The following is a 21,144-nucleotide window of genomic DNA, read 5'->3' on the forward strand; positions in this document are numbered from 1 at the left end:
AATGATTCAGTTGGCTAGGAATCGTAGCTTTCATTAAAAGTTAGTCTGTTCCTTTACTTTACAGCTTGTTGTGTATGAATGGAGAGACAATTAGCCACATTCCGCAAATTGGTAGAAGCTGTGTTCGCCACTGTCGAAAAGCTTGAGGCTGCAGTCGAGGGTAGCAGGAACAAAAGGGACCTGTGAGATGTTGACTGTGGCTTCATGGATGCCTTCAGCATAGCCTGTGAACACCAATGCTGCTGCATCTTCTTATTTGCTTATATAATCAATTCTAATTCCATCTCCCTGTTTCCTGTGTTTATTACATAATTGAAATAAGATTTGGTGCCTCTGTGTGTCTCATTTATCAACTTATTGTGCTTCCTCTTCCCACACATATGTTGAATTGGTATTGGTAGCACATTGCATTCTACTGTGGTGGTTGACAACAGGAACTGCTGGCCTGTGTTGAGATACATTAGTGGTGATAAGATACATTAGCATTGAAGTAATGATGTTTAATCTCACTGAATAGGTTCGGATATTGACAAGAAATTAGCTCTCCCTCCCTCCCCCCCTTCTCCCTCTCCCTGTGTGTGTGTGTGTGTTTTTTTATCACTTAGTGGTAGTATGGCTACCTTTTTAGTAAAATGGCAGAAGTTATAAATAGTCTGAACAACAAAAATTTACATGAACACAAATATCAGATGAAACTGAGTAGCACTTGCACAGACTACAAACAGTATAGATGACACAAACTGCAGTGCAGTCCAAATGTGTAGTGATACTCTTATCCAAACCTAAACAAATTAATATTTGAATTCCTTGTGGTAGCATATTAGGACCAATACTGTTCCTGATAAACATCAGTGATTTACCTCTTAGTTTTAGTCATTGGAAAAAAATCTGTATGCTGATGACAGCAACATTGCACTCACTGAATCAAAAACAAGAGAACTCCATTCAGAGGAAGCAAATGAAATCCTCAAGGAAGTTGACAATAGATCGATGTGCAGTAAAGTTATGTTAAATGTAAATAAAACAAATGCTGTGAATTTTAGTTCGAAGAGAGAGAAATGACAATGTTATGTTAAATATAGATGTTACCTCTGTTGACCGCATAACACACAAAATGTTGAGGTATTAATATTGATTCTCAGTTGAAGTGGTGTGAACAAACAAAGATACTTCCAAACAGAATTTCATCAGAATTTTGTGCACTTAGAGTTGTGTCATCGGTATGTAATAGCCAGTGCCTTTTAGTTACATACTACTCATTTCTTAGCTATAGGCTCTTTTCTGGGGAACAACTACGTAAAAAGGCATGGAGATTTTATAATACTAAGTACAGAAAGCTAAAACCAGAAACTGAGAGAAGCAAGATTTTTGGAGTGAAACTAAGTATATACTGAAAGGCTAGGCTAATCAGAAATGGAGGTGATGCATTTGTTGCAGTAGCAGAGGCATGCAGCACATTCTGCTAGCCTGTACTAGAGTTGCAGACTCGCTAGCTCATGTAGCTCATGCAGACTCTGTCCAGTCTGGTATTGCCGGGTCCCACTCTACTTGGGCTGGCCCACTGGGCTGTGAACAGTTGGTGTTCATCTTAACTGCTGCAATTCATGTCACATGGCTCTGCACAGTAGACAAGAAGCTTTAATCCACTGAGATAAAAATTGAAGCTTTTTGGCAACAGTGGGCATAATATTGTAATTGGATGTTTCTATGGACCATCAGCCTTCATCCCCAGGCATAGCTGAAAACTTTCAAGAAATCGTAAGTTTGCTAGTGTGAATGTTCCCCAGTCATACTCTCATCATCGAAAAAATTCGACCAGCAATTAAAGGGGATAATCAAAATTTTGGAAGCGGTGGGTGTGACAAGACATCCTGTAAAACAATAATAAACGCCTCCTCTGAAAAGTACCTAGAACAGATTGTTCAGAATCCATCTCATGATGGAAGTATATTGGATCTAACAGCGACAAGTAGACCTGACGACTTCTTAGGGGATGTCCATGCTGGAAGCAGTATCAGTGCCCATGAGGCAAGTGTAGAAACAATGATTACTAAAGAACAAAGCACAGTTGAAACAAGTAGGAATATTTACATGTTCAGGAAATTAGATGAAGAGATAATTATGACGTACCTTGTAGAATAACTCAAAACATCTACTTCTGAAGCATGTAGAAGAGCTGTGGCTCAAGTTTAAAAGTATAGTTGATTCTCTAGAGCAATTCATGATGGGAGGGACAATCTGTGGTATCCAGTCACAGTAAAGAAACTTCTGAGGAAACAGCACAGCGACTATTCACAATTAGTGAAAACAAAGCAAAGGGGTATGGATGGGGAGATGCTGAATGAAGCGAGTGGCAAAAAAGTGTTTTCTTCTTGTAATAATACTTCACTAAGTAACCACAGTGAAACCAACAAAAAATTATTACTTTTATTTATTTATTATTCTGTAAATTTCACAGTTCGTCCATTATTGTTTTAATTTTTATGTGAGGTGACATTCAACATGGTTGTACATAAATTAAAAAAAAATGTTTTCAAAAATGTTAATGTTGATAAAACTAATTTTATGGCTCTCTTTATCATTCTATACTGAAGAGCCAAAGAAACTGTTACACCTGGCTATATCATGTAGGGCCCCCACAAGCATGCAGATGTGCCACAACACGATGTGGCAAGGACTCAACTAATGTCTGAAGTAGTGTTGGAGGGGACTGACACCATGAACCCTGCAGGGCTATCTATAAATCCATGAGAATAGGAGGGGGTTGAGATCTCTTCTGAACAGCACGTTGCAGGGCATCCCAGATATGTTCATATCGGGGGAGTTTGGTGGTCAGCGGAAGTGTTTAAACTCAAAAGAGTGTTCCTGGAGCTACTCTGTAGCAATTCTGTATGTGTGGAGTATCACATTGTCCTGCTGGAATTGCCCAAGTTGGTCAAAATGCGCAATGGATGTGAATGGATGCAGGTGATCAGACAGGATGCTTACGTACGTGTCACCTGTCGGAGTCATATCTAGGCATATCATAGGTCCTACATCACTCCAACTGCATATGCCCTATACCATTACAGAGCCTCCATCAGCATGAACAGTCCCCTGCTGACATGCAGGGTCCATTGATTCATGAGGTTGTCTCCATATCCGTATGTGTTCATCTGCTCAATACAATTCGAAATGAGACTCATCTGACCAGGCAACATGTTTCCAGTCATCAACAGTCCAGTGTTGGTGTTGATGGGTACAGGTGAGGTGTAAAGCTTTGTATCATGTAGTCATCAATGGTACATGAGTGGGCCTTTGGCTCCGAAAGTCCATATAGATGATGTTTAGTTGAATGGTTTGCACACTGACATTTGTTGATGGCCCAGGATTGAAATACGCAGCAATTTGCAGAAGAGTTTGCACGTCTGTCACCTTTAACAATTTTCTTCAGTCGTCCTAGGTCCCATTCTTGCAGGATCTTTTTCCGGCCACTGTGATGTTGAAGATTTGATGTTTTCCCGGATTCCTGGTATTCATGGTACACTTGTGAAATGGTCGTGCCGGAAAATTCCCACTTCATTGCTACCTCGGAGGTGCTGTGTCCCATCTCTCATGCGCAGACTATAACACCACGTTCAAACTCAGTTAAGTCTTGATAACCTGCCATTGCAGCAGCAGTAACTGATCTAACAACTGTGCCAGGCACTTGTCTTATATAGGCATGCCAACCGCAGTGCTGTATTCTGCCTGATTACATATCTCTGTATTTGAATATGCGTTCCTATACCAGTTTCTTTGGCACTTCAGTGTAGAAGGCACAGGTGACTTGTCTTTGTGGAAATTATTCTTATTTCTAGCCAAGTGGTGAAACATAACTCAGGATTTAACCATTTCAAACATTACTGCACAGTGTACATGATTATCACTGATTTTAACACATTAATAAAATTTTATTTGTCTCTTTCTTAGTTTGTGCAAGTAGTGATAAAATATTTTTTATTCTTTTCAGGAAAAACTTGATATATTTGTTCCTACTCATTTTATTGGCTGGTGGCTGAAGACATTGGTTCTCAGAGATTGGTGGCTATGTACCGTTTTGTCTGTTATGTTTGAGCTTCTTGAATACACTTTGGAACACCAGCTGCCAAACTTCAGTGAATGCTGGTGGGATCATGTAAGTAGAAATATCTTGATAACATGGCATACAAGATAGAGGTTGTTATCTGCTAAGACTACACAAGTGTTTATGAAAATATTAACTCCCATAAAGAACTGCATGGGTGAAACCAAACTCAGAAGATGCATATGACGAATAAGTGACTAAGATTTCAGAAAGATGTCATATACACAAGCTCAGCATTGCACTCCCATTTGTCATCATAAAGGTCTGTGTTATGCAAACCTAGTCACTGATGAGTCACCAGAAGGGGAAGTGTAAGTGTGAAAGCAAGTGCTAGCATGTTTCTTGAACATAGAAGACTGCAATATCAGTATGTAAATGAATATCAATGAGAAAGGGCCATTGGTTGCCAGAAGCTGTATTTGTCTTATTGTGACATTGCATCTTGTCCAGGGAATGGTGCCACAGCAGTAGTGCATGTGTAGAGGCATTGGATAAAAGTGAATTAAAATCAGTGTCAAGTAGTTACTGGAATCCCACAAAGTGACAACAAGCAATCGCAACCATCTTGTTTACATCCCCTAGGGAACCATCCAACACTGACACACTGTGGTGTGTGTGGACCTGTCTGCATTGACAATTTTGCATCAAATGCATTTTACTTAGACCATTGGAACACATGACATAACAATAGCATTGACTACTATTGTCCAGAAAATGTAAATGCTTTAGAAAGTAGCCATTGTTGGTATGCTGAATAGCAGAATATGGTGTTTTTGGGCAAGTTCATCTGCATACTGTCTGATACTGCAGGCCACATATGTCTTAGACTCTATCATGCTGTCTGCAATCTCACATGTTGCATTGTTGAGGTGCAAAGCAGATAAATTTCAATTGTGATGGTACTTCACTGTATACAACATGCAATTTTATCACCTACTAATTGTGAATAATATGAATAGTGACCACTGTGCCAGGGTAACATAGAGCCTAAGCCTTTGCTATTCATTATGGGAACTCTACATACCATTTTCATAAGGGTAATACTTGGACACATGTGACAATCAATATGTTAACATCTTTCAATGAATGGTAGGTACTATTGCATCCCTGGGCTACACATCCAGATGACATCACACACAACAAATATGTCGATGATACGGTAATTTGAAAATTTATTTCCGTGACCTTGCCGAGGCCTCCAGTTGTGTTGCTCATAAAATTGTACCTAGGGAATTAAAATCTAATGGTGTTAAATGCATCACCTTGCATGAATAGTCATACCTTATCAACAGAAATCAGAGGGTGACCTTAACAAATGATAAAACAGGAATAAAACGTTCAAGAGTAGGGATACATTAATTGTATCCCACAATGTTCAGTACTTTATCTTCCTGTTCTTGAGCTACACAAATGATTTGTCGAGGATAATGACAGTCATATTTGCTCATGATACAAGTGTACTAATAAAGGTTCACAACACATCAGTACCACACGTGGCCAGGAGAATAATGCAGCAAGCCTCAAACTGGGTCATAGAAAACAGACTTCACTCTTCATTAAGCAGGTAATTGTCATCATTTCATCTTCTGCGGTTTGTAGGATAATAGATGTGATGAGGATGGAATGTAAGGAATGAATGGGAAGTGGCCAGAAGAAATGTAAGAAACATTTAAAATATAGGTGAAGACTGGGTCAGAGTAATGGCAGGGAGATATTGGGAAGACTGGAGAACATGGAGAGGCTTGTGTTCCAAGCAGATGCTACCAGCAGTGGGAAACTGTTCACAGATTATTACATTATGAAATTTCAGCCAAATAAAAATTATAAGTGGCACCCAAATAAAAATGAGGGAGGTGTAAAAAAGGTAAGTTATTTAATATTTCAAAAGTAATCACCTTAACTGTTAATAAATTTGTCCCACTGTGAGACGAGGTGGTCAGTGCCTTCATGTAAAAGTATTTGCAGTTCCCTATAGAACTGTGATTGCACCCAGGCGTGCACCTCTTCACCCAAAGCAAATTGACAGTCACGAATGTCTTTCTTCAGGGCTCTAAAAGTATGGAAGTCACAGACAGAGGGATCAAGGCTGTATGGAGTATTTGTAAGGGCTTCCCAGCAAAACTTCTGCAGCATAGTTGAAACAACCTTGACAACAGAATGTTGCACTCCATCAACATTGATGGGTCATTTGGACTTGATGGTGAGCTTCAATTTTTGCAAAGCTTTCACATATCGTGATGTGTCGATTGTGGCACTGTGTTCTAGAAAGTCGGTGAGCAACAGGCCCTTGCAGTCAAAGGAAAAGGTAATCATGACTTTCCTGGAGCTGGTGTGCTTGTTGTTTAGACTACACTACAGTAGATTTGCTGGAAGGTCCTTACACAGCTTTCAAGCAATCTCAATCTCTCACCATGAGATTCCATATTTTTGGAGCCCTGAGGAAAGACATTAATGGCTGTTGATTTGTTTCAGATGAAGGGTTGCACACCTGGGTACAACCATAGATCCGTTGGCAATCGTAAACTTTTTTTCATGAAGGCATTGATGATATTGTCTCACAGTGGGATAAATGTAACTAACGTTTATGGCAATTATTTTTGAAATAATAAATAGTTTACTTACTTTCTTGTCATCTCTTTCATTTCCGATTGATTGCCTCTTACACTTGGATGACAGAAGTAGAGAGAAGTGGACACCCTCTAAATGAAACTGCATGTTTGAAATTTCTGGGCTTCCAGATGGATAGCAAACTGAGGTGGCAGTAGCACATGGCAAAATTAACAAAAAACTTAGTGTTGCCCATTCTGTACTTCAAAATCTTTCTCAATGCATTGACCTGTGGGTGATAGTGTTAATTTTCTTTCACTCAGTACTGTCTTGTAGTGCAATTTTTGGAGAAATGCAATTATTTAATCTGCAGAAGCATGCACTAAGAATACTGTGTAATGTTGATAATCGAACATCTTGCAAAGCTTCTTCAGGGTCTTTGAAATCCTTTCACTCAAATGCCAATATATTCACTCCCTAAAGGTATTTGAGATAAATAACAGTGAATGTAGGATTAACAAGAAGTAAAAATAATTTTTGTGTAGAGTATGCAACCCTGCCAAGAGTTAAGAATGTACACTGCCAGAGAAAGAATCATCACCCTCAGGGACTGTGTTCAGTGGCACCAGGCTATAGTATGTTCATACTGAAGGGTAGTATTGTTAGTGATTCATTTGTCATGGTCATTGGTGATCAGATGACACTCAGGAGGCCTGCATGTGTGTCCTCTGTTTTGACTCTGTAGGCAGTAACTGTGCTGAGTTGAGATACGGAGTGTGTGCAACATTCAATTTAGGTTACAACCATGCCCCACTGATGAGTATGTACACTTTTCGACCAGCTTCAGCCATTTGAACAGGAAGCTGGATAGACATATCAACAGATTGTTCCACATGTCAGACACAATGTACTGGTGGTGTGTTGCTGCTTCCAACAGTGGCCTGTGGAACATCCCACACTTGTAGACAAGGTTCTGGATGTCCACATAGTGCAGACATACGTCAAGCTCGACACATTGTGTGAGCAGTGGTGGCCGAGTGATCATCATCCAGGAATAAAATCCAGGCACATATTGCACCTGCTGTGGTATAGGGACCATTGAAACCGTTTGCTTGCAACAGGCTTAAGACAATGTGTGGCTACGGCCAGGCTACCACTGACATCACGACACGGCTAAGCGTGGTTACTCTGGAGCTGTTGACTGGAGAGTGGTAGTGATGAGAGTAGATTCTGTTTTTATGCGAGTAATGGACATACACATGTATGGTGCAGAACTGTTGAGCTGCCTATTCTAGAGTGCATTCGCCCACAACACACAGGCCCTGTCACAGTCATCATGGTATGGGGGGCCATCAGTTACAGCTTGCTGTCATATTTGGCATTTCTGCAGGGTGAAGTTACCAGTGCTCACTACATTGCACAGGCTGATATCCCTGTGTTACTGCCATTTCTTTGACAGGAAGATGATGTGCTTTTTCAGCAGGTCGATGCATGCACGCACATGGCTGCAGCAGTGTAACATTCTTTATGTGGTCAACAAAAACTGCCCTATCCAACGAGATCACCAGATGTCTCGACTGTGGGACACGATGAAGTGGGAAGTTCCTCGTTATCCAGGGTCTGCAAGAACCATCACCAAATTACAAGAAAAGGTGCAAGATCCTTATGACACTCTGTTGTAAGGTGCCATTCAGCACCTTTATGATTGTTTGCGTGCAAGAATAGACACATGCATTCGTGAGAGGGATGGGTGCACTCTGCATTCATGCAACTTTTTAGGCTCCCTTTACTCTGGCGTATGTGTTTCATTTGGTCTGAATATGTTGTCATATACTCCTACAGTGATGAACCACCTGTCACTTCACATGTAAGTGATATGACCTTATCCTTGGGGGTGTTGCTCCTCTTCTCTTCTGCCCTCAGTGTATTTCTGTATTCTTGTGCAAAATTGGTTGTAAGAGTTGTCTGAAAAACTCAAATATTTAAAAATGAAGTAAAAGAGCCACTACTCCTATAATTTATCAGAATATTTTCACTAGAGGACGTAATTTTTGGTAAGCATTAATGTTCATTTTAAACAGGTTTTCACTTCGTGGTATATAGCTGTTAGTTTGTGTGTAGTTACGTAAATGCTTAGTATAAAGTGTTGTATAAAATCACAAGCAGAGCAGTGGAAAAGTAGCATGAGTGCTCTTTTTTATCCTTCTAATACATACAGGGTGAGGCAGCTAAGACAAGTCAACCAAAATATATCTTGAATATAATAGAGGGAAACATTCCGCGCGGGAAAAATATATCTAAAAACAAAGAAGATGAGACTTACCAAACAAAAGCGCTGGCAGGTCGATAGACACACAAACATACACACAAAATTCAAGCTTTCGCAACAAACGGTTGCTTCATCAGGAAAGAGGGAAGGAGAGGAAAAGATGAAAGGATGTGGGTTTTAAGGGAGAGGGTAAGGAGTCATTCCAATCCCGGGAGCGGAAAGACTTACCTTAGGGGGAAAAAAGGACAGGTATACACTCGCACACACACACATATCCATCCGCACATACACAGACACAAGCAGACATTTGTAAAGGCAAAGAGTTTGAAACTCCCAGGGCTTCTCAGGCGAAGGCCACAGTGACAAAGATGACTTTGGGGCAGCGGCCTGTGACGCACAAGGGCCGCAGGCAGCAACCATGTGTGCTATTTCAGAGTCGATGCCAGGCCAGTACACATGATGGCGCACCAGAGATTTTGTGCGAGACACACCCCAGTGCCCTTGGTGAAGGAGGCGCAAGACTGAAGCACGCAAAGACGCAGGTACCACAACATGCGGCGAAGCATTGTCAGTGGAAAGGAGGATAACACCATCCCTAGCCGTGAGGCGGTAGCACAAAGCGTAGTTGTTCCGCAATGGATCAGAAATCTTAGCAGGCGGGCGATCTGGCCAACCCTTCTGAATACAGCGTAAAACCCGGGAGAGGGTAGGGTCAGAACCCGTAGCAGCCACCAGCCTGTCCCCAGTGATGGGGAACCCATCCACAACCCGCTGCTCAGCAACATCCAGGTGGAAGCACAAAAGTTCATCCCTATCAAATGCCAGATCAGGACCCATGGGAAGGCGAGACAGAGCATCAGCATTTGCATGTTGAGCCGTTGGCCGGAAATGAATCTCATAATTGAAACGAGATAAGTAAAGAGCCCAACGCTGGAGGCGGTGTGCAGCCTTGTCGGGAAGTGACGCTGATGGATGAAACAAGGAAACAAGTGGTTTGTGATGTGTAAAAAGATGAAATTTTGAGCCATAGAGAACAACACCAAACTTATGAAGAGCATAAATAATGGCCGAAGCTTCTTTTTCAATTTGAGAATACTTTTGTTGGGCATCCGTGAGCGTTTCGGAGGCATAAGCAATGGGTTGTTCCGAACTGTCAGAAAAACGGTGCGCAAGGACTGCACCGACCCCGTATTGAGAGGTGTCTGTGGCAAGAACAAGATGTTGGCCAGGTCGATAAGTAGCCAGGCACGGGGCCTGTTTCAGCATAGTCTTCAATTTCTGGAAAGCCGCATTGCATGACGCAGACCAGTGAAAAGGCACGTTTTTATGCAACAGACGATGCAACGGCTGAGCCACCGAAGCCGCAGATGGTAAAAACTTGTGATAGTATGCTATTTTCCCCAAGAAGGCCTGCAGTTCCTTAACAGATGTAGGGCGAGGAAGGGCATCGATGGCAGCGACAGTTTGCTGAAGCAGACGAATACCATCCAGGGTGAGTTGAAACCCCAAGTACGTGATGGATGCCTGAGAAAATTGTGATTTATGAAGATTACACTTAAGACCGGCAGTCTGTAAGACATGAAAGAGTGTGCGGAGATTTTGAAGATGTTCTTCAGTGGTGGAGCCAGTGACAACAATGTCGTCCATGTAATTGGTACACCCAGGGGCAGGGAGCAATAATTGTTCCAAGAATCGCTGAAAGAGAGCAGGTGCGCTAGCAACCCCGAATGGCAAGCGTTGGTATTGATAGAGGCCGAAAGGCGTGTTAAGGACCAGAAACTGGCGGGAAGCAGTGTCGAGAGGAAGTTGATGATAAGCTTCTGACAGGTCAATTTTAGAAAAATACTGGCCTCCAGCAAGTTTAGTGAACAGTTCTTCAGGATGGGGCATAGGGTAAGTGTCGATGAGGCATTGAGCATTTACAGTGGCTTTGAAATCGCCACAGAGATGAATATCACCATTTGGATTAGCAACGACAACGACAGGAGAGGATCACTCACTGGAAGTGACAGGAAGCAAGACCCCTGAAGTAGTGAGACGATCCAACTCCCATTTTACCCGATCACGAAGGGCCACAGGAATGGGTCGAGCCCGAAAAAACCTTGGCCGAGCAGTGGGTTTGAGCGTGATACGAGCTTCAAAGTCATTTGCACGGCCTAACCCAGGAGAAAAAAAGGGACGAAAATGTTGTCGACAAGGAATCCAATTGGGCATAAGGAATAGCATCAGAGATGATATTGACAGAGTCATCTATGGAGAACCCAAAAACACGAAAGGCATCGAAACCAAAAAGATTCTCTGCGTTACTCTGGTCGACCACAAATACGGGAACAGTGCGAACGACGGATTTGTAAGATACCTCAGCATTAAACTGTCCCAAGAGAGAAATCTTCTGTTTATTGTATGTCCATAGTTGCCAAGTGACAGGTGACAGGACTGGAGAACCCAACTGAAGATACGTCTAGGAATTAATTATAGTGGCAGCAGAACCGGTATCCACCTGCATGCGAACATCTCGACCAAGGATTTGGACAGTGAGGAATAACTTCTCTGAAAGGGAAGAAGTGCAATTGACAGACAACACAGAATCAGAATCAGCGTCATGTTCATGAACATCATGTATGCGGTCGGATTTGCAAACGGAAGACACATGACCTTTCTTTTTGCAGTTGTGACACACAGCCCAACGTTGGGGACAATCCTCTCGTGAATGTTTCGTAAAACACCGCTGGCATGAAGGAAGTTGCCGGGGGTTTTGCTGCAGTTTCTTAGCGGGTTGTTTACAGTTAGGCCGAGGCTGCGCGTGGGAGCGCACTGCGGCCACATCGGCCGGCGGGGACGCGCAGCACGCGTCGTCAACAGCGCACAGAGGTTGTATTTCCCCAGCATCACCCCACGCCTCTATTTGCGCCCCAGCAGCTTAAGAAATTTCAAAAGACTGCGCAATGGAGAGAACTTCATCTAGAGTCGGATTTGCCAATTGAAGGGCATGTTGCCGAACTTCTTTGTCGGGCGCCGACCGAATAATAGCATACCGTACCATGGAGTCGGCATAGGATTCTTTGTGAACATCCGTAACAAATTGACACTTTTGACTGAGGCCGTGAAGTTCAGCAGCCCAAGCACGATAGGATTGATGTGGCTGTTTTTGACAACGATAAAAGGCAACACAAGAGGCTACCACATGCGTTTGCTTTTGAAAATAGACAGACAGAAGTGAGCACATTTCAGCAAAGGACAAAGACGCAGGATCCTTCAAAGGCGCCAATTGCGACAACAACTGATACATTTGAGGTGAAATCGAGGAAAGGAACAGAGACTTACATGGTTGTTCGTCCGTGACATGAAATGCCAAGAAGTGCTGTCGAAGACGTTTTTCATAATCAGACCAGTCTTCCACCGTCTCGTCGTAAGGGGGAAAAGGAGGTATAGCCAACGACAAGAAACGCCCCGCATTTGACGCCGCAGCGAAGTCGCGAATCGCCGCTGTTAGAAGCGTTTGCTGTTCAAGGAGATTTTGCAATAGTTGCTTGAGAGTAACCATGGAAACCTGTGGGTCAACGGTGAAAAGGAAAAATCCACTACCTCGTCGCCAATTGTTATAACATCAAGTTTAACACACATATTTCAGAACGACACAACACATATGAGTCACAGAGTAAGTTGACAAGCAAGACATGTGTACACGTTAGCATTCGAATGAGCACTGAGTCCCAGTCTAGTGGCCGCTGCTTGCCTGGCCGCTTAGGTGGCGCAGCTACTGCATGGCTGGTAGACAGCGCCACATGTAGAGGACGCGCGTAATTGCGCGGCAGTGCTTTGAATGATCGGCAATTCACAACAATTTCATTTTATGAGGATTTGTTTGCCTGCAGTTTTTCAATGATTTTCATTTGTAAACAAAATCTTGCATAGAAACACTCCATCACTTTGCAGTTTTCATAGACATCGTTCAGAGAACTGGAACTGATTTTGAAAGCCGTTCACCACAAACTTGTTAATGTAGTGAAATGTGGAAAAGATGAAATGTTTTGGATTTCAATATTTGCAGAACATCTTGTGGTTGATCCCATCTACACATTCAAACTACCGCATACTGCCATTTATATTACGTGTTGCTGCTGCTAAAATATTTTTCGCATCTCTCGTATCAGTTGCTGTTCCTTTTCATTAGTGTATTTTATTTTTTACTTTATGAGTTTCTTGATTTTTTTCCCTTGAAGCACACAGAGAAACACATTCCTGAATTATGTGTTTGCTTACGTTTGATGTAGAAGGGCAGACATTTGTGGGACTTCTCATGATGGCAGGATATTGCTTTGCCGTGCTCTTGTCTTGTTACTGTTTCATCAGGTTCCACAGATTGTGTTGTTGAAACCTCTTTGTAGTCTCTTTCCAATTCCACAGAAAACGTATACAATTCCATACCGAAAAAAGACAGTTTTATAATATGGCAGCTATCATTAAAAATTGCTTCTGTACATCAGAAAATTTGCCGCGTTGTCTCCTATAACTTAGTAAAAATTTTACATAAAAATTTAGTCATTGAGATTGTATTTGGAGCCAGTGGCCTCATCACAGTGGTAACACCAGTTCCCATCAGATCGCTGAAGTTATGCACTGTCAGGCTTGGCTTGCAATTGGGTGGGCGACCATTTGGGTTACCGAGTACTGTTGGCCATTGGGGCACTCAGCCGCTGTGATGCCTATTGAGAAGCTACTTGATTGCGTATTAACAGCTCCAGTCATGAAAGCTGACAACAGCCAGGAGATCAGTGTGCTGACCTCATGCCCCTCCTTATCCACATCCCGTAATAACTGTCACTTGAGGGTGACATGGTGATCAGTCAGTACCATTGGGTCTTCCGAGGCTAATTGGGATTCAGGTTTTAGTTTTTTTAATCTTTATTTGGGGGATCTGCCTTAGCTGCTTTACCCTGTGCAGTGGTAAAGTAATCTAGAAGTACAGTAATTCCCATAATTATTAATGTCATAACTGATTGATAGAATCTTTTACAGAAGTTGCCTGTGATGGCTGCTTCTACCAGTTAGTGTATAATTTGGTTCATGCTACAGCAGTGAAGACTTCCCTTCATAATAGAATTTAGAGAACACAATGGGTGAATAAATTAATTTTCGCAATAATCATACAGCAACCTCTGTTGATATTTGTTGGGCTTTCATAAGGATCACATACTGTTACATAATCCTAATCATTTGTAAGTTGTCACATATCTAATTTGTGGTATAACTTTCATTTCAGACACGCGGGCTTTTTGAGACTAGAATTTCTATAAATATTAGTGCAGTAAATTAGGTTCTGAAAAATGAAATGAGAACAATGAAATAATTGTCACACAAGAAAAGCAAATAACTGAACATAAAGCCATTTTAAAGCAGCTTTGATAAGCATCTAGAACAAACCAGAAATTCATTTCGTGTTACGAAAGCAGATGCACCCTTCCATTATGACCAGCATGTATGGTGGGACTTCTAAAACACTCACAAAACCCAGATAAATTTTGATTGTATGAGGCACTGAAGTTAGTGTCCAGACATTCATGGATGACACAGGATCTCAAATTGATAGTAGGAAATCAAAAGCAGAGGTTTTAAAATGTTCCTCGATGAAAGGGAAATCCAGTACTACCCCAGTTTAATTCGTGCACCACTTCAAAGATGAGTGATGTGTTGTGCTAGCAGCACAGAGAAACAACTAAAGTCACTGAAACTGAACCAATCACGCCAGCTGAGTTAGCCCTGCAAGAAGAGTAGCAGATGTGATCCACAAAACTACTGTCCTATCTCATTCACATCCATCTGTTATAGAATCCTAGAACAGATTCTGAGTTTAAACATAGTGAGATATCGAAAACAGAATAATCTCCTCCATGCCAACCAACACAGATTCCATAAACATCAGTCAAGCAAAATGCAACTCGCCTTTCCTCACATTATGTCCTTGCAGCCATGGATCTAGACAGTCAAGTAGATATAGCATTTCTTAACCTTCGAATTTAGGCTCATTACTGCACCAGTGCTTTGTAAGAAAAGGATAGTTTACATTAATTTGTGACTGAATTAAACATTTCTTGATAGGGAGGACACAGCATGTTATCTTGGAAATGTGTTGGGACACTTGCTGTTCATACTGTATGTTAATGACCTTGCAGTCAGTATTAGTTTTTTTTGCAGATGATGCATGTATCTGTAGTGAAATACTGTCTGAGAAAAAGGTGCCCAAATATTCAGTCAGATATTGTTAAGATGACAAAATGATGCAGATATTGGCAACTTTTTAGTATGTTCAGAAATGTAAATTTGTGTGCTTCACAAAACAAAACAAAACATTCTGTAGTATGGTAATATCAATAATTCACAGTTGGAATAAGTCAGTTCATACAGATACCTAGGTGTAAAAATTTTAGGCATATGAAATCCATTGATCACATGGGCTCAGTCACAGGTAAAGTAGGTAGCAGGCTTTGCTTCATTGGTAGAATATTAGGAAAATGCAATCATGTCAGAAAAAAGATGCTTACAAAACACTGGTGCAACCCATCCTAGAATATTGCTCAAGTGCATTTACTTCACCTACTAGCAAAGATGAAAAATACTGGCAAATCTCTAATGGTGTGTGTGGAATTTCTGTTTTGTTGCCTTTCAGTGTTTTTTATCTGGGAAAAGTGCTAAACCGTTTTGACATTCTTATGGAATAACTGAAAGTCTTTTGTCTTTATTTTATTTCTAGCTTTTCAGACATTACTGCTAGGAGCTTCTAAATTAATTTCGTCCCCCAATCATTTTCATCATAATTTAAATGCTGTAATGTTAATTTAAAAGCTGTACTGTTGTTATAGTTTGTTAATATGAAGTAATGATTGTAACACTAAGCTCAGCTTATTTTTTTTTTTTTAGGTTTGTTAGATATTTCTTTATGTTCATGTATTTTTTGTTTATTTTAACAGTGGATATTAGATGCCCTGGTTTGTAATGGGCTTGGCATCTATCTTGGAATAAAAACATTAAACTACTTTTCCATGAAGACATACCATTGGCGAGGTTTATGGGGCATCCCAACATACAGGTATTTGGCAGAAAATATTATACATTTAAATCTTCAAAGTATAACTTTGCAATGGAGCTATTTATTTTAATGCACAAGTGATATATGTTAGAGACACAAGGCCCCCGTTTCTGTGTATTCTTTTAAAATGCTGTATAGACTGGAGCACACCTTTCTAAAGTTTTCCTTATATCTCTTATGATTTCTTGCAGCATTTATATTGTGTTCACATAGAAGGCAGCGTGTTGCAGTAGTTACATGACCACAGAGGCTACTGTCACAAAAAATAAAATCAAAATATTGTAGAGTTTGTTCTAGAACATGACAGACTTTTATGGAGTCATCTTATTATTATTTTTTGACTTTGTTTTATGAATTTTCACAAATGGTAATAAATTCTTGATAAAACCATTGCCATCAGAATAAGTGCTTATAAGGCATTGTGTATAAATTATTTCATAACCTATAGACACTAGTGTAAAACAAGTTCAGTATAATGAAGCAATGAGAACGTATTTTCTGACCAAAATCGAGCAAGGTGGCAGAGTGGTTAGCTGGACTCGCATCCGGGAGCATGACGGTTCAAACGCGCATCTGGACATCCTGATTTAGGTTTTCTGTGATTCCCCATAATCACTTCAGGCAAATGCCAGGATGGTTCCTTTGAAAGGTCTCAGCCTATTTCCTTCCCCATCATCCCCTAATCTGAGATTGTTCTCAGTCTCTAATGACTTCGTTGTCATTGGGACATTGAACACCAATCTCCTCCTTTTCTGACCGAGGTAATGGAGTGGCTGTAGAACAAAGTAAAGCTTAATAAGATGAACCTATTTGGAACATAACAGATTAAAACAAAACATTTAGTTATAACAGTTCTGCAAGCAAAGATAAACATTTTTTAAGAAAAGTAAAATGTATTCTGAAACATCACTTAAGTTGTTATTCTGTACCTCACGATGATTTCATCACTTATCTTTGACCTCTCTATTCCCAATGACTCATCATTACTAGTTGCATGGAATATACATCTTAGTTTTCATTTAATTTTTGCCCCTGTGTCATATTGCCACCTTCATATTTTATTCTTTGTTTTTGCTGTTTCTTGCATTTCTTCTTGTGAAGAAATTGTAAAAACTTAGGATTTTCAGACCAGCCCTGTTCCATGTGTTTTATTTATTTGCTTCCTCCTTGATGTGTAATTATGACTTTTCGACCACCAGAAAATGAAAATAAACTGAGAAATCTAATTTTATCCAGCTTCCATCATCAAGAGCTCTGTAGATCACAATGTTAGTCTGTTCTGAATTCATGTTGTTCGTTGTTGTTTTGTCCTTATTTCATGCAGACGGTTAGTCAGCATATGCCATAACCTTACTTTGTATTGCTTGGCAAGGCTAAGCGATTATCTGGCTGTTGCATGAATTGACTTGGTCTTCTGATGAGGTACAGTCATGTTCCAGTTCAAAGTAGTGCACACTGTTACCTTATAGTGCGGGCATCTAAAGTAACTGCAGAAAATATCTTCTTAGAAGACTGTAACAACTTGCAGTTAATATAATTAATTTTATCAACAATGAGAATGAGAAAGATGTGATTATATGAGGGTAAAAGTTCTCGGAATTGAATAGAAAAAAATACTTACATCACTGAAACTTTTTTTTTTATTTTTCAATGTAGTCTCCTTGTAGGTTAGTACACTTCATCCAATGATGTTCCAGTACCTTGATCCCATCTCGAAAATGAGTTTCCAACAGGCCTGCAAAATAGTTGTTAACTCTGGCTATCAATTCTTCTCATGATGCCAGTGAAGTATTGTGAGCAGCAAAGAAGAGCTGTATTGTATGTCCCATTTCTGTTCTTGTTCTAAATGGGCACTTCATTCAGTGGCATGTACAGATGTGTAGTGTGTGACAGTATGCCACTTGAAAGATTAATTGAGTGTGTACTATTACTGCCTCCTCTCCCTGCTTATTGGGTGTAAACATGACAATGCTGCCACTGTGGCCATTTTACCAGTTCACTTTGTCTGATAATACATAATTTATAGTGTGCCCATGCTTGAGGCAGCATTCAATGATTATCAGCTTGCAGCAGTAGCATGTACTGTTTGTATTTCACGCACCAGAATTCATCAGTTCCAGTAGGCTGTGTAATGTAAGATGTGCCACTCTGGTAAGAAATAAATGAGTGTGGGTATTTATATGCTGCTCAGCGTTAGATTGGAAGAGGCTTGTGCTAATTAGTAAGACATAATTTTATTTGTGAATGAACAAACCATATAAAATTATTGAAGAACTTTGTAGAAAAGGGTATGAAGAAATTGAAAATGAAATAGTTGTAGGGAGAACAACACTGCATATGAGAACTATTTAATTTGCATGAGATTTGTCAGAAAAGACAAACTGGCATGTACAAATATTATCTTACAGATTTTTAAACATGATCCCTTTAAAATTATGCCCTTATCTGGTGACATACAGTTCGTGGCATTTGTTCTTGTTTGAATGCCGCTTGTTATGCATTATTTGAGATGACACAGTGCCCTCTTCAGATGTTAATTGATGTTATATATGCTTCGAAAATAATGTTCATTAAATGTGACTTTGAGTTTTGAGTACAGAAATAAGTTCATGTCTGGTGGTCCTCAGTCCAGAGACTGGTTTGATGCAGCTCTCGGTGCTACTCTATCCTGTGCAAGCTTCTTCATCTCCAAGTAACTACTGCACCCTACATCCTTTTGAATCTGTTTAGTGTATTCATCTCTTGACCTTCCTCTACAATTTTTACCCTCCACGCTGTGCTCCAATACCAAATTGGTGACCCTTCGATGCCTCAGAACAAGTCCTACCAACCGATCCCTTCTCCTAGTCAAGTTGTGCCACAAATTCTTGTTGTCCCCAATTCTATTCAGTACCTCCTCATTAGTTACATGATCTATCCATCTAATCTTCAGCATTCTTCTGCAGTACCACATTTCGAGGGCTTCTATTCTCTTCTTGTCTAATCTATTTATCATTCGTGTTTCACTTCCATACATGGGTACATACCATACAAAAACTTTCAGAAAAGACTTCCTGACACTTAAATCTATACTCAGAGTTAACAAATTAATCTTCCTCAGAAATGCTTTTCTTGCCATTGCCAGTCTACATTTTATATCCTCTCTACTTCGACCATCGTCACTTATTTTGCTCCCCAAATAGCAAAACTTATCTACTACTTTTAAGTGTCTCATTTGCTAATCTGATTCCCTCAGCACAACATGATTTAATTAGACTACATTCCATTATCCTTGTTTTGCTTTTGTTTATGTTCGTCGTATATCCTCCTTTCAAGACACCATCCATTCTGTTCAACTGCTTTTCCAGGTCTTTTGCTGTCTCTGACAGAATTACAGTGTCATCGGCAAACCTCAAAGTTCTTATTTCTTTTCCATGGATTTTAAGTCCTGACCCAAATTATTCTTTTGTTTCCCTTACTGCTTGCTCAATATACAGATTGAATAACATTGGGGATAGGCTACAACCCTGTCTCACTCCCTTCCCAACCACTGCTTCCCTTTCATGCCCCTCGACTCTTACAACTGCCATCTGGTTTCTGTACAAATTGTAAATAGCTTTCACTCCCTGTATTTGACCCCTGCCACGTTCAGAATTTGAAAGAGAATATTCCAGTTGACATTGTCAAAAGCTTTCTCTAAGTTTACAAATGCTAGAAATGTAGATTTGTCTTTCCATAATCTATCTTCTAAGATAAGTTGTAGAGTCAGTATTGCCTCATGTGTTCCAACATTTCTACAGAATCCAAACTGATCTTCCCCAAGGTCGGCTTCAACCAGTTTTCATATTCGTCTGTAAAGAATTTGTGTCAGTATTTTGCAGCCGTAACTTATTAAGCTGATAGTTTGGTTATTTTCACACCTGTCAGCACCTGCTTTCTTTGGGGTTGGAATTATTATATTCTTCTTGAAGTCTGAGAGCATTTCACTTATCTCAAACATCTTGCACACAAGATGGTAGAGTTGTTTCGACTTAGGTCTTTCAGTGCTCTATCAAATTCTTCACCCAGTATCATATCTTCCATTTCATCTTCACTTACATCCTCTTCCATTTCCATAATATTGCCCTCAAATACACCGCCCTTGTTGAGACCCTCATTATACTCCTTCCATCTTTCTGCTTCCCCTTCTTTGCTTAGAACTGGCCTTCCTTCTGAGCTCCTGACATTCATAAAAGTGGTTCTCTTTTCCCCAAAGGTCTCTTTAATTTTCCTGTAGACAGTATCTATCTTTCCCCTAGTGAGATATGCTTCTACATTCTTACATTTGTCCTCTAACCATCTGTGCTTAGCAATTTTGAACTTTGTGTCGATCTCATTTTTGAGACATTCGTATTCCATTCTGCCTGCTTCATTTACTGCATTTTGACATTTTCTTTTTTTATCAATTAAATTCAATATCTCTTCTGTTACCCAAGGATTTCTATTAGCCCTCGTCTTTTTACCTACTTGAGCCTGTGCTGCCTTCACTATTTCATCTCTCATAGCTACCCATTCTTCTTCTACTGTATTTCTTTCCCCCATTCTTGTCAGTCGTTCCTTAATGCTCTCTCTGAAACACTCTACAACCTCTGGTTCTTTCAGTTTATTCAGGTCCCGTCTCCATAAATTCCCACCTTTTTGCAGTTTCTTCAGTTTTAATCTACAGTTCATAACCAATAAATTATGGTCAGAGTCCACATCCGCCCCTTGAAATGCCTTACAATTCGAAACCTGGTTCCTAAGTCTCTGTCTTACCATTATGTAATCTATCTGAAATCTTTCAGTGTCTCCAGGCCTCTTCCAAGTATACAACCATCTTTCATGGTTCTTAAACCAAGTTTTAGCTGTGACTAAGTAATGCTCTGTGCAAAATTCTACCAGTCAGCTTCCTCTTTCAATCCTTACCGCCATTCCATGTTCACCTACTATGTTTCCTTCTCTTCCTTTTCCTACTATCGAATTCCAGTCCCCCATGACTATTAAATTTTCATCTCCCTTTACTTTCTGAATAATTTCTTTTATTTCATCTTACATTTCCTCAATCTCCTCATTACCTGCGGAACTAGTTGGCATATAAACTTGTACTATTGTGGTGGGTGTTGAAATATGCTCACTATT

At 40.3% G+C, this 21,144-nt stretch overlaps 1 protein-coding gene across 2 annotated transcripts in view; it reads left to right on the forward strand.

Annotated features, from left to right (window-relative positions):
- LOC124612740 (phosphatidylserine synthase 2-like) overlaps positions 1-21,144 on the forward strand; it is a 218,050-nt gene that overhangs the window by 39,779 nt on the left and 157,127 nt on the right. For both annotated transcript variants that reach the window (XM_047141121.1, XM_047141122.1), the window contains exons 5-6: positions 3,992-4,156; positions 15,890-16,008. In XM_047141121.1, the coding sequence (XP_046997077.1) occupies positions 3,992-4,156; positions 15,890-16,008 (284 nt within the window). The remainder of the gene's footprint in view (positions 1-3,991; positions 4,157-15,889; positions 16,009-21,144) is intronic.

This window comes from Schistocerca americana, chromosome 4 (assembly GCF_021461395.2).
Source record: "Schistocerca americana isolate TAMUIC-IGC-003095 chromosome 4, iqSchAmer2.1, whole genome shotgun sequence".
Classification (NCBI taxonomy): domain Eukaryota; kingdom Metazoa; phylum Arthropoda; class Insecta; order Orthoptera; family Acrididae; genus Schistocerca; species Schistocerca americana.